Raw genomic sequence first — 12,621 nt, forward strand, 5'->3', positions numbered from 1 at the left:
AGCAACGTCTGGGGCGTCATACATCACTTGTTTGTATCAATGCCTAGAAAGCAGACGCCAGAGGAGGGGTGACTTTATGCTGATCTAGGGGACAGGACCCTGGTGCGCTGACGGAGCAGGTCCCATGGACACGGGGACACACGGGTTAGTGTCCTTGTGGCTCCTACGGGACGCTAGCGCCGTGGTTTGGCCGAGTGTCTTTGCCACTGAACCGAGCCCAGGGCCTTACCACACCACACTGAACGAACACGCGGCTCGGCGAGAGGGAACAAGGCTGCAGCAGCCGCCGCACCCCACAGCACGGACGGCAGTCAGTCATTTCCAAGGGCCCAATCCGCAGAAACAGCCGAGTATCAGGGCTGCTGAAAATCAGGCTTCTTTCCCCAGTTCAAAGGCCAGCAGGGCCCGTTAAGACCATCTGGCAGTACACAGGTGTCAAAGAAAAGTTAGCATATGTGACTCCATTTTGGTTTGGGGCCCACCATTGTCTAAAAGCAAACACGTCAGGCACCAGGAGGAGTGTTCCTTTGATACTGCATTCCTGTGGAAACTCCCCCCCCCGTCTCCGGCCTGTTTCGACTCCAGGTTTCTGTTCTTTGTCTGTTCCTAACTCCCTGCCTCCTGGCCTTTTGATGTGGGCCTCCCATCCTAATAAGAAAAGTTACTGATGCATTGCTTCAGGGCCATGGTGGGAAGTTAAAGTAACAGTTTAGCACGAGGAATGTACCTAGCAGGGATAGGTGGGAGATAAGAAGAAGGTTTGTCTATTGGCTAAGGTTTCCGATGCACGAGGGTAACATGCTTTGCTAAAAGGTATATAATCTCTGTATAACCTGCATTCGGGGTCCCCTCCTGACTAGCAGGGGGGCACCACGCTCGAGCGTAATAAACTTAGTATCTTTGGGAACTCTGCAGTTGTGGACTTTGTTTGTGTGCCTCAGCCTAGACTCGAACTGTGTGTGACCTATCAGGTATAATTCGTAACACAGGCCAGAGAGCCTCCCCCGCAGCGCGTCCGGCATCCAGAACGGGTACGTGTTAAAGAGAGTGTGTGTTTCAGAAAGATAACGAATCTCGGTTTAGTGGCTTCACCTGCTGTTGGAACCACCTCAGCCTCAGAGTGCTGTTCCCATGATTGAGTGAAAACAGGTACTGTTTTCTGCAGTCGGACTTTCCCCAGCCTCAGCCTCCTTCTGTTGGCTCTGCTTATCTCTGCTCCATGCCAGGGACTTCCCTGAGGCAGCTCAGCATGGCCTCTCCAGCCACAGTGCTTATTTAGAGCGGCTTTCTCTGCAGGCAGCAAACAGGGAAAAGCCTGTGATCCCCAGATAAGCATTATCAACGTGACAGCCACTGCTGGGCTTCCAGCTGAGCGCTGGGCTACGAGAAGAAGTGATTCCAGAGTAAGATAGAGAGAGACGTTAAAGGGCCAGAGCTATTCTAGAATAACTCCCAGGGTGGGCGCTCTCATTCCAAAATAAGATCACCTCGTTCCGGTTCAGCTTCCTCCACTTCTGGAACAAGGGGAGCTATCCCGGAACAGCTTAGCCCATGGGAGCTATTCCAGTCCATTCCCTGTGTAGACAAGTCCTGTGGAAGGTGTTTGATTGTGAGAGTCAGACGTGAGCTTGGGGAAGTATAAACCACCCCTCCAGAAGGACGAGGAGCCATGACAGTATGGTGGATTCTCTCCCTACCCCCCTTGAACCCCTTATGCCACTGGACTTGATCAGAAGCCCTGTGACCCCCCCCTCCTACACAGACCCTAGCATAAAGGCCTGCTGGGGATGCAGCTAGAGCTAGGAGCGAGCATAACTCTGCAAGGCTGCTGCAAATTAGAGTAGCCCTGGGGCTGCTCTAAGTTGCATTAACATCCCTGGAGCAGTCCTGAATAAGAGAGACGCACCGGTGGCTTTAGGCCTTGCACCCCCACTGCCTGGGCTCTGACCCCTGTGCTGACCTCCCCACCCCCCCATCTCCCCTTGTCCCTTCTTCTTGTCAGAACTCCAGGGGTTAAAGAAAGGGGGTGCTAAAAGCAGAGGCAAGGCCCATCCTCCTCTCCCTGGCTTGGGTTGAGCAGCCTCCTTCGCAGCTCCCCCTCCTTTCTGGCTGGTGCAGAAAGGATGCCCCCTTCCTGTTTCTATCTAGTTCAACACCCATGGGCTCCTGTGGGACAGGATGGTCTAGTAGCGATAGGGTGACCAGACAGCAAGTGTGAAAAATCAGGACAGAGGGTGGGGGGGTAATAGGAACCTATAGAAGAAAAAGCCCCAAATATCAGGACTGTCCCTATAAAATTGGGACATCTGGTCACCCTAAGTAGCGAGGGTACCACGCTGGGACTCAGGAGAGCTCAATTCTGTTCGCAGCTACACCACTGCTTTCCTAGGTGACCTTGGACAAGTCCCCGCTCTGTGACTCAGTTTCCCCACCTGCCCCTTTCTTTCTGGTGCATTTCACTTGCAAGCTCCCTGCCTCTGAGTGTGTGTCTGTTCTGTGCCCAGCACAGTGGGTTCCTGGTCTCAGTTAGGGCCTCTAGATCCCACAGTAAGAATACAACCAGTAAAGTAACAGCGGGTGATTGTGAGTGAGAGACGCCAGAGGACACATAACGGAGATCAGCTGAGGCACTTCAGCTGAAAGTCTTGTGCTGGTTTAATGAGGAAGGGGCGGCTGACTTGACCTTGGTTACAATCACAGTTCCTAAATGCTAGAATTTTTACCTCACTCTCGCTTACTGGACCTAGTTTCCTTTCTCCCACACATTTTCAGGTGGGATTGGCGAAGCGAGACCTTTAATTGAACCTGAGCCTTTAACGTCAATGGGCCTTGGAGGCTTTTAGCTTTGGAGCCATTGTTACGTGGTGTGCATTTACTGAGACAGGGTGGAATGGCAGAGCCGGGGTTGACCGCATTTTCAGTCAACAAATATTTCAGACTGACAATGCTTAAAAGCAAAAATCCAAGGAGGCAAATTGCCCCTGAGCTCCTCAAAGAACCAGTTCATCAAATCATAGGATCCGAAAAATGTCAGATGGGAAGGGACCTCACAGGTCATCAAGTCCAGCCCCCTGCGCTGACCATGACCCAGTAAACCTAGACCGTCCCTGACAGGTGTTTGTCCAGCCTGGTCTTATATACCTCCAGTGATGGGGATTCCACAACCTCCCATGGACGCCTGTTCCAGACCTTAACTCCCCTTAGAGTTCTATTTTTCCCTAATATCTAACCTAAGTCTCCCTTGCTGAAGATTCAGCCCATTACTTCTTGTCCTGCCATCAGTGGACATGAAGAACAATTGATCACAGTCCTCTTTAGAACAGCCCTTAACATATTTGAAGGCTGCTTTCAAGTCCCCCCCTCAGTCTTCTCTTCTCACGACTAAACATGTCCAATTCTTTCATCCTTTCCCCATAAGTCGGGTTTTCTAAACCTTTTATCACTTTTGTTGCTCTCCTGTGAAGTCTCTCCAAATTGTCCACATCTTTCTTAAGGTCCAGAATTGGGCACTGTACCCCAGATGAGGTCTCATCAGCTCCAAGGGGGCTGGACAATGACCTCCTCTGTCTTCCACATGGCACTCTTGTTCATGCACCCCGGAATGACATTAAAGCCTTTTTTGAAGCTGCATCACATTGTTGTCTCACATTCAATTTTTTGATCCACTAGAACTCCCAGATCCTTTTCCCCACTACGACCACCTGGCCAGTTATTCCCCAGTTTATAGTCGTCCATTTATTTTTTTCCCCCTTCTTACGTGTAGCACTTTGCACTTGTCCTTACTGAATTTCATCTGGCTGATTTCAGACCAATTCTCCAATTTATCAAGGTCATTCTGAATTCTGATCTTGTCCTCCAGAGTGCTTGCAACCCCTCCCAGCTTGGTATCAGCCTCCCAGTTTATAAGCGTACGCTCCACTCCATTATCCAGGTAATTAATGTAAATAATGAAAAGCACCTGACCTACAACTGACCCCTGATAGACCCTACTAGACACATCCTCTCAGCTGGACAGCGAACCACTGATAACTACTGAGTATAATCTTTCAACCAGTGGTGCACCCACCTTATAGTAATTTCGTCTAGACCACATTCCTCAGTTTGCTCGTGAGAATGTCACGTGGGACTAGGTCAAAGGCCTTACTAAAATAAAGATGTATCATGTCTCCTGCTTCTCCACTAGGCCAGTGACCCTGTTAAAAGAAGGAAATTAGGTTGGGTTAGTATGATTTTTTTCTTGACAAATCCATGTTGACTCTTACTTATTACCCTGTTATCCTTTAGGCTAGGGGTTTACAAACCGATTGTTTAATCATTTGTTCTAGTCCCTTTGCAGGGATCAAAGTTAGACTGACTGGTCTATAATTCCCTGGGTCCTCTTTCTTCCCCTTTTTAAAGATAGGTCCTACGTTTGCCCACCTTCCATGAGTTCTTGAAGATAATCGCTAACAGTTCCGAGATGATTTCGCCTGAATCATCGCTGCAAAGTGGGCAGGTTCCAGGCGCTCAATAATAACCCAGGGTAGGTCTACACTGCAAAACACCACACAGGGCAGCGAGCCTCAGAGCCTGGGACTACAAACTCGAGCTTGTGCTATGGCGCTAAACACTGCCATGTAGACGTTGCCACCCGGGCTCGGAGACTCGCCCTTCTCATGGAGCTTCAGGGCAGGAACGTCTACATGGCTCTTTTCAGTACCACAGTGTGTGGCCCCAGGCTCGGAGATGAACATCTGTCATGGGTGGCTTATACTCCATTGCCCTCTGCCCAGGGGGTGAATTGCCAGTGCCCTGGAGTGTTTTGTCTTGGCAGGTGTCGAGGCTGAATCCCGACTCTGTCACGCAAAGTGCAGAAGTGGGGCCCACAAGGATTTTTAAAAAAATTAATACTGGCCACTCCACACTTGTATTAAACTCCCAAGGTCACAGCTTCTCTCTGACCTTGGCTTGGTCAACGCTGCCACCACCAAAATGCAACAAAACCCCCTCTGAACCCAGGAAGGCGCACTTGGGAATTCCTCCCTGTGGGGTACCCTCATGCCAATTCACTCCCAACCCCCCTCCGGGGAAGACCTGAGAAAGAAAACAAAGGAAATCAGCTGTGGCTATCAGCTAATCAGACAACAGGCACACACCTCTGCTGACACCAAAAACCCAATCCTGTTCTTAAAAAAGGTAAATTTTATTAAAAACAAAAAGGCAAAAATACATCTGGGACTTAGGCATTTTCCTAGATCTTAAAAGAAACAATTACAAAAAATAAGCACCCCAGCTAACTTTCTTGGGGGTTCAGCTTAAAGGTTACAAGCAAACAAAAGCATCTGAAGTTAGCACAGAGTCTACAAGGCAATAAAAAATAAAAGAAATAACCCTGATCGTGTCTAGCTAAACACGCTGATCTACTTACACTTTTGGAGTTCAGATGAGTAGTTTTAGGCACAATCTGACGCTTTATGATCATACCTGGCTTAAGCTGCTTATAGCCTGGCTGCTCTGTCCCTCCAGCCCAGAGAACAATAGACAAAGGGAAAATTTCTTTCCCTATTTTAAAAAGTTCTACCTTCCCATTGGCTCTTTTGGTCAGGTGCCCACTTTCTTTTCCTGGAGGACTTTTTAACCTTTTACAGGTAAAGCAAGTAAACAGCTACCAAGAGGGATTTTACGGCTCACTGGCTGGCCATCAAAGGGAGCTATCCCCCTTCATTTATCACAGCAGGGATGTGTTAATGCACACACCGCCCTCTGTACTTAATACCAATGTTTGCTACTAGCCATAAAAATCTCCAGGCTGTGGCAGCTTTTCTTCTGCTTCTGGGGACTTGTCCTTGCCGCCGGGTTAGCTGGAGGTGCCGCTCGAGCGTTGCTCCAGAGCCAGCTCCCGAGCACACCCCCAAACCTCTAGCCCGAGTGAAGCGGTGCCGTAACCAAGAGCCAGCCGCCCCGCTGGGGTTGGGGGAGGACCCGTAGCTCGAGCGCTGCGGAGGCCGGAGCTCGTACCGCAGTAGGGACCTCCAGTTAGGGCAAGTCACCGGGCACAAACGCTCTGCTCTGCCCGTCTCTGTGCGGTCAGTGAACTCAGCCGGTGGGTCAGCGGCTGTTCTGCAGTGTGGATCGCTAGGCTCGAGCCGGCTGTGATAACAAACCCCTCTGGGCCTTCAGTGTTGTGACATTACTAAGGGGAATGGTACTTGGTAGCATGTGCTGACTGGCCTCATGGCACCCAGCAGGGGCTCCTTGGATCTCCCCATAGCCTGCCCCTGCCCCACAGGCTTCCTGATGCCACCTTTCTCTACGCCCCCACTGCAGGCCCTTCCTGCAACTTCCCCTGGCCGTTTGCCCTCCCTTGGCTCCGGTCACGCAGACTAAACGCCGAAGGCCACAGTCTCGAGTGCAAGCACAATGCTTATTGGGGTTACCAAGCAAACACAATCACAGATCCGCACACCAGCAGAGCTATTCCCTTTCCCCCTCCTCTTTTTTACCAGGCCTAATCAGACCTGTAGTGCCTGCCCAGGTCCGACCCCTGACAATTGATGGTCATGTTCCGTTTTGGAGGATCGGGAGTCTGGGGGCTTCATCACCACTTCTTTTCGTACGGGGTAAGGAGTGAGGGTATGTTTTGGCCAGGGTCGCTGTTTCTTTGGCTTTTAGCCTCTCTTATGCCTTCCCCTGTCCATCCGTCCCCGACGCAGACCCGTCTCTCCCCTCCCGACTGGTTGCTTGACCTTGGCTTGGGAGAGGAGTCAGGCAGCCTTCAAGTGTCCGCTCGTAAGTCAAACTCCCACCATCCCCAGTGAGACTTTAACTCTCCTCCTTCTTTTGTCTCATTTTGTGCTATAAACCCCATCTGGCCATGGGCAGATGCAACATACAGAAGATCAAAAGTCAAACAGGCAAACAAACTCCCAAATTTCATCTCAGGCTAATAAACAGGGCTAAATACTCAATGACTGTCACTAACGCCCCCCCCCCCCCCCGGCAGGGGTACTCCGCGCCCCCAGCTCTGTCCCCTCAATAGAGATTTCAGAGCTGAGGCACGGTTACTAGGCAAGGGACAAGCTGTGATGATCACCGGCTATGTACATCATGCTCGTTGCACTTGCCCCATCTGTTTCGTCCACCGGTTGCTACATTGTTGTCATGACTTGTTGTCATGCCTCTCGACTGTTGCCACAATTTGAGCCTGTGGGTCGGGTAGGGCAGGTACCACCTGTGCAGGCCCCCACACAATGGGGCCCCTAGGCAGGGCTGTAATGCAAACAACGGAAATGACAGTTGAGTTCATGCTCCTTCAGTGGAGCGAGTCTGTTTGCAGAACTGGGCTTTAATTAGCAACTCCCCCCTCCTCCCCTCCAAAGTTTAAGCTGATACAAACTCAGGGTGGAGAAAGACTGGAGTCTCTTCTCTCTAAGCCAGAGACGTGTCCCCAAAATAATTCCACTGTGATGCTGTGTAAGTTGTTCTGGTGGTTAATTCCCTTCCCTGTTAAAAATATACGTCTTATGTTCAGCCTGAATTTGGCTAACTTCCACTTCCAGTCATGGGAGCATGAGAGTAAGGCTTCTGACACAGCCCCACATAAACACTGTCATAAGCAAGCTTGGGAAGCATGGTCTAGATGAAATTGCTATAAGGTGGGTGCCCAACTGGGTGAAAGACCGTATGCACAGAGTGCTTTTCACTGGTTCACTGCCAGACTGGGAGGAAGGGTTGACCACATTTTCAATCTATAATTCCCTGGGTCCTCTTTCTTCCCCTTCTTAAAGGTAGGTTTTGTGATGGGTTCGGTCACAGAGACCCCCTTGGGACTGTCACCTGATGTGCTGAATTCACCTCGGAGCCCGTTTTCCCTGCCAGCTTGGGACTCCAGCACCCTGCCTTGTTGAGCCAGACATGCTAGCCTGCTGCAAACACACACCCGGGTCTGGGCCACGCTCCCAAAGCTGCAGGGGAGTCGGGCAGCCTTCAAGTGTCCGCTCGTAAGTCAAACTCCTACCATACCCAGCGAGACTTTAACTCTCTTCCTTCTCTTTTCTCATCATGTGCTATAAACCCCATCTGGCCATGGGCAGATGCAACACACACAGTCTCCACGGCAAAACAACACCCACGGCAGCAAGTCTGAGTCTGGGACTACAGACTCGGGTTTGTGCGATGGCGCTAAAAATTGCCATGTAAATGTTGTCGCCCGGGCTCGGAGACCCACCCATCTCACCGAGCTTCAGGGCAGGAAGGTCTACATGGATCTAGAGGCGTCTACCAGGGTCCAGTCTCAGGTGCTTGTAAAATTTGCAGCTGACACCATGCTGGGAGGATCACAAGCACTTTGGAGGGCTGGATGAGAATTCAAAACGACCTTAACAAATAGGAGAATTGGTCTGAATTCAACAAGATGAAATTCAGTAAAGATAAGCAGAAAGTACGGCACATGGGAAGGAAAAAAATCAAACGCACACCTACAAACTGGGGAATAGCTGGCTCGGGGGTTGTACTGCTGAAAAGGAGCTGGGGATGCAAGTGGATCACAAATTGAAGGAGTCGGCAATGGGCTGCCGCCGCAAATAAAGTGAATTCACCCCGGGAGTCGGATTTTCCAAAGAGCCCAGCACCCGATATCCCTTCTTCCCGCACAGCTGAGCTAACCAGGGGGAACAGAGCCTCCTTGCATCCAGGGTAGCAGCTGATGCCCTTGAGGCCTTATCGGAGACAGAGGATGGCCTTGTGATAAAGGCCTTGTCGACACAGGGAAAAAAATTGTAATCATTTTTCCATGGGTGGCCTGGCACCCACACATGAGGGAGTGAGCCGGAACAAGGAACCACAGAAACGATCATAACTCAGAATTCTGTTATTTCATCAAGAACAGATTTCCCCTTCATCGCCTTGCAGACTGCCCCGGACGCTAGCGGGACCCTCGCTGTGTATTGAGGGGTGTGCGTAGCCCTAAATTTATGCCCCCTGGTTCCCCGGTTGGTGATTAAAACAGAGCCGGGCCTGTCGCACAGAATAAATTGGGGAACTTTCGCATCATATAAATAGAATGAAACTAAAACTATTAGGGGTAAAAACAGACCAAACAGCAGCTGCAGCATTAAACTTAACTATGTAAGTAACACACCTGTGCAAGACTGCAACCAATCACAACCAACCACATCACTAAAAAGCTATTCCCATTCTTCACTATTTTCACATGCCCGTTCTAGCAAAGGCCCCAGCTGCTGGTCTGTTTTGTGTCTATTCAGACTGCAAGCTCTTCGGGGAAGGGACTTAACTCTATCTGTAAAACTCCCAGGTCAAAGGGGCTCTGATCCCAAAAAGTTTCCAGATGCTGCCATATAAATTCTATTCTTTTCCCCTCCTCATTGCTGCATTACATGAGCACCTGTCGGTGACATGAGATTCGTTCCCTCTCTCATCTCATCCCATCCCTGGAGGGGAACAGAATAGGGTGTGCTGGGGAGCGTTTTGTTTTGATGCGGGTTTTGTTTTTAGTGCACACACCGTTCTGGGTACTAAATATAAAATGTTTACTCTGGCAGCATAAAGCATCTTTCATATTGATGCCAATTTTCCCTACGCTCGCTTTAAGGTCCCAAAGAGAAGCAATTTTCTCTTCCTCCCACACTGTCCCCCCTTCCTCCCTCCGTCCCTCCCTCCCTCCATCCCCCAGCTCTCTCACACTCACAACAGAGCTCACCCCTTCTCCACTTTATTCACAACGTGGCTGCTAAGAACACAGAGTCACAGCAATGTCGGGCTGGACAGGACCTCGAGAGCTCAGCAAGTCCAGCCCCCTGCTCTGTGGCAGGACCAAGTAAACCTAGACAGACGCCTATCAGGGCTGATCTAACCTGTTCCTAAAAACCTCCAGTGACGGTTACCCTTAGAGTTTATTACCCTGCCAGCTTAGACGCCTCTCGGGTCTCTCCCACTGGCTCCCGCTCCTCTACAGCATTAGACACATACCTTGAAGGTTCATGTAACAGAGTCCCTGCAGGGCCCTCCTGGCTCCTGCCCTCGCTGGGCTGAGAAAGTCACAGAGACCTTTAGGTGCAGTGCCCACCTGGTGCTTTTATTTACAGGCTGTGTTTCCACCACCTTTCCACCATACAAGTCGTCCCCTTCTTGCAGTCCACCAGCAGGAGAGAGAGGCCAAGCTATCTCTCTGCTTCCCCTCACTGCCTTCCCTCTACCGAAGCTTTCCTCTTTCCAGCTTCCCCCCTGGCTTTCTTCCCTGGGACTCTTACGCAGCCGGAGCCTGCTGGGGCAGCAGCCGTTCAAGTTCCCCGATCAGGGCCAGGTGGTCTATCCAGCTCCAATTCACTTCCCTTCATTGGAGCTGGAGTGACAGAGGGTTGGCGAAGCAGTTTTCTGCTTAGCACCCTGTCACAGTTCTTCTTTAGCTCCTCATTTCCTAGCAGACCTGCTATTTTGTCATGCCAAGGAAACCACTATTGCACTGCCAATGATATCCAGCCTTTCCCCCCGCAAGCGTCTCCAGGCTCTCCCCTCATCAAGGTATAAGACGTCGCCGGCAAAAAACAGGAAGTCCCTACAATACCTTCCTTTCGACTCAGTTCTGCTGCGACACCCACAGAACCCGGCCAGCTGCTGAGGGCACTGGCCGGGGGTGAGCCGAGACTGACTGACTATGCAAAACATGCTGATTGGATTTGTCTTAAACAAAAGGGCTGTTATACAGACAACAGGGACCAACTGTTCTCCGGGGCCACTGAAGGTAGGGCAAGAAGTGATGGGCTTTAATCTGCAGCAAGGGAGATTTAGATTAGACATTAGGAAAAACTTTCTAACTCTAAGGGAAGTTCAGCTCTGGAATAGGCTTCCAAGGGGGCTTGTGGAATCCCCCTCACTGGAGGCTTTTCAGAACAGGCGGGATAAAGGCCCACCAGGGATGGTCTAGGTTTACTTGGTCCTGCCTCAGGACAGGGGGCTGGACTTGATGACCTCTCCAGGTCCCTACCAGCTCCACATTTCTATGAGTCTAAGCTTAAGGCCTCTAGGCACTGCTGTAATACCAGGGACCGCACCAAATGCCTGCTCCCCCAACAGATTCTGCAAGGGAGTAACAGTCTGTTTGCAGGAACGGGCTCTTAATTAGGAGGATTCACAATTCACCACAACCCGATTTAAGCCTTTATTAGCATCGCACTAGTGCCCGGAGGTCCCATCTCCTCTATCTATGGACCCCATTACAATAGCCTCTAATCACCTTAATCTTTTAGGTTTCAGAGTAACAGCCGTGTTAGTCTGTATTCACAAAAAGAAAAGGAGGACTTGTGGCACCTTAGAGACTAACCAATTTATTTGAGCATGAGCTTTCGTGAGCTACAGCTCACTTCATCGGATGCATACTGTGGAAATCGCACAAGACATTTTATACACAGACACCATGAAACAATGCCTCCTCCCACCCCACTCTCCTGCTGGTAATAGCTTATCTAAAGTGATCATCAAGTTGGGCCATTTTCAGCACAAATCCAGGTTTTCTCACCCTCCGCCCTCCCACAAACAAACTCACTCTCTTGCTGGTAATAGCCCATCCAAAGTGACCACTCTCTTCACAATGCATATGATAATCAATGTGGGCCATTTCCTGCAGAAATCCAGATTCTCTCACCCCCTCACCCCCCTTCAAAAACCACACACACAAACTCACTCTCCTGCTGGTAATAGCTCATCCGAAGTGACCACTCCCCCTACAATGTGCATGATAATCAAGGTGGGCCATTTCCAGCACAAATCTAGGTTTTCTCACACCCCCCCACACACAAACTCACTCTCCTGCTGGCAATAGCTCATCCAAACTGACCACTCTCCCCACACTGTGCATGGCAATCAAGGTGGGCCACTTCCAGCATAAATCCAAGTTTAACCAGAACGTCTGGGGGGGGGGGGGGAGGAAAAAACAAGGGGAAATAGGCTACCTTGCATAATGACTTAGCCACTCCCAGTCTCTATTTAAGCCTAAATTAATAGTATCCAATTTGCAAATGAATGGCCCACTTTGATTTTCATGCAGGTTGTAGGGAGAGTGGTCACTTTGGATAGGCTATTACCAGCAGGAGAGTGAGTTTGTGTGTGTGGTTTTTGAAGGGGGGTGAGGGGGTGAGAGAATCTGGATTTCTGCAGGAAATGGCCCACATTGATTATCATATGCATTGTGAAGACAGTGGTCACTTTGGATGGGCTATTACCAGCAAGAGAGTGAGTTTGTTTGTGGGAGGGCGGAGGGTGAGAAAACCTGGATTTGTGCTGGAAATGGCCCAACTTGATGATCACTTTAGATAAGCTATTACCAGCAGGAGAGTGGGGTGGGAGGAGGCATTGTTTCATGGTGTCTGTGTATAAAATGTCTTGTGCGATTTCCACAGCATGCATCCGATGAAGTGAGCTGTAGCTCACGAAAGCTCATGCTCAAATAAATTGGTTAGTCTCTAAGGTGCCACAAGTCCTCCTTTTCTTAATCTTTTAAAGCATTTAACCCTGCAGGGTAGGACAATGCTTTTATCCCCGTGTGACAGACGGGGAACTGCAACCAGATTGATTTAAATGGGAAATAGGCTTGTAAATACCAATGAAGATCAGGACCTAGGTGATTCA

General features: G+C 50.1%; 1 protein-coding gene across 31 annotated transcripts in view; it reads right to left on the reverse strand.

The window, feature by feature from the left end:
* Positions 1–12,621, reverse strand: part of LOC102929380 (C-type lectin domain family 2 member D) — a 48,786-nt gene that overhangs the window by 20,470 nt on the left and 15,695 nt on the right. For 7 of the 31 annotated variants that reach the window (XM_043528998.1, XM_043528999.1, XM_043529011.1 and 4 more), the window contains 3 exons: positions 4,067–4,193; positions 1,488–1,590; positions 1,093–1,380 (listed from right to left, as the gene is read on the reverse strand). The exons of 3 other annotated variants lie outside the window; for them this stretch is intronic. In XM_043528998.1, coding sequence (XP_043384933.1) covers positions 1,093–1,380; positions 1,488–1,590; positions 4,067–4,093 — 418 coding nt within the window. In that variant the 5' untranslated portion in view covers positions 4,094–4,193. Of the gene's footprint in view, positions 1–1,092; positions 1,381–1,487; positions 1,591–4,066; positions 4,200–5,407; positions 5,639–7,103; positions 7,249–8,215; positions 8,357–9,966; positions 10,495–10,561; positions 10,628–12,621 lie in introns of those variants that run through there. 21 more of the 31 variants (XM_043529016.1, XM_043529017.1, XM_043529003.1 and 18 more) reach the window with 20 other exon arrangements.

Source organism: Chelonia mydas, chromosome 14 (assembly GCF_015237465.2).
Source record: "Chelonia mydas isolate rCheMyd1 chromosome 14, rCheMyd1.pri.v2, whole genome shotgun sequence".
NCBI lineage: Eukaryota > Metazoa > Chordata > Testudines > Cheloniidae > Chelonia > Chelonia mydas.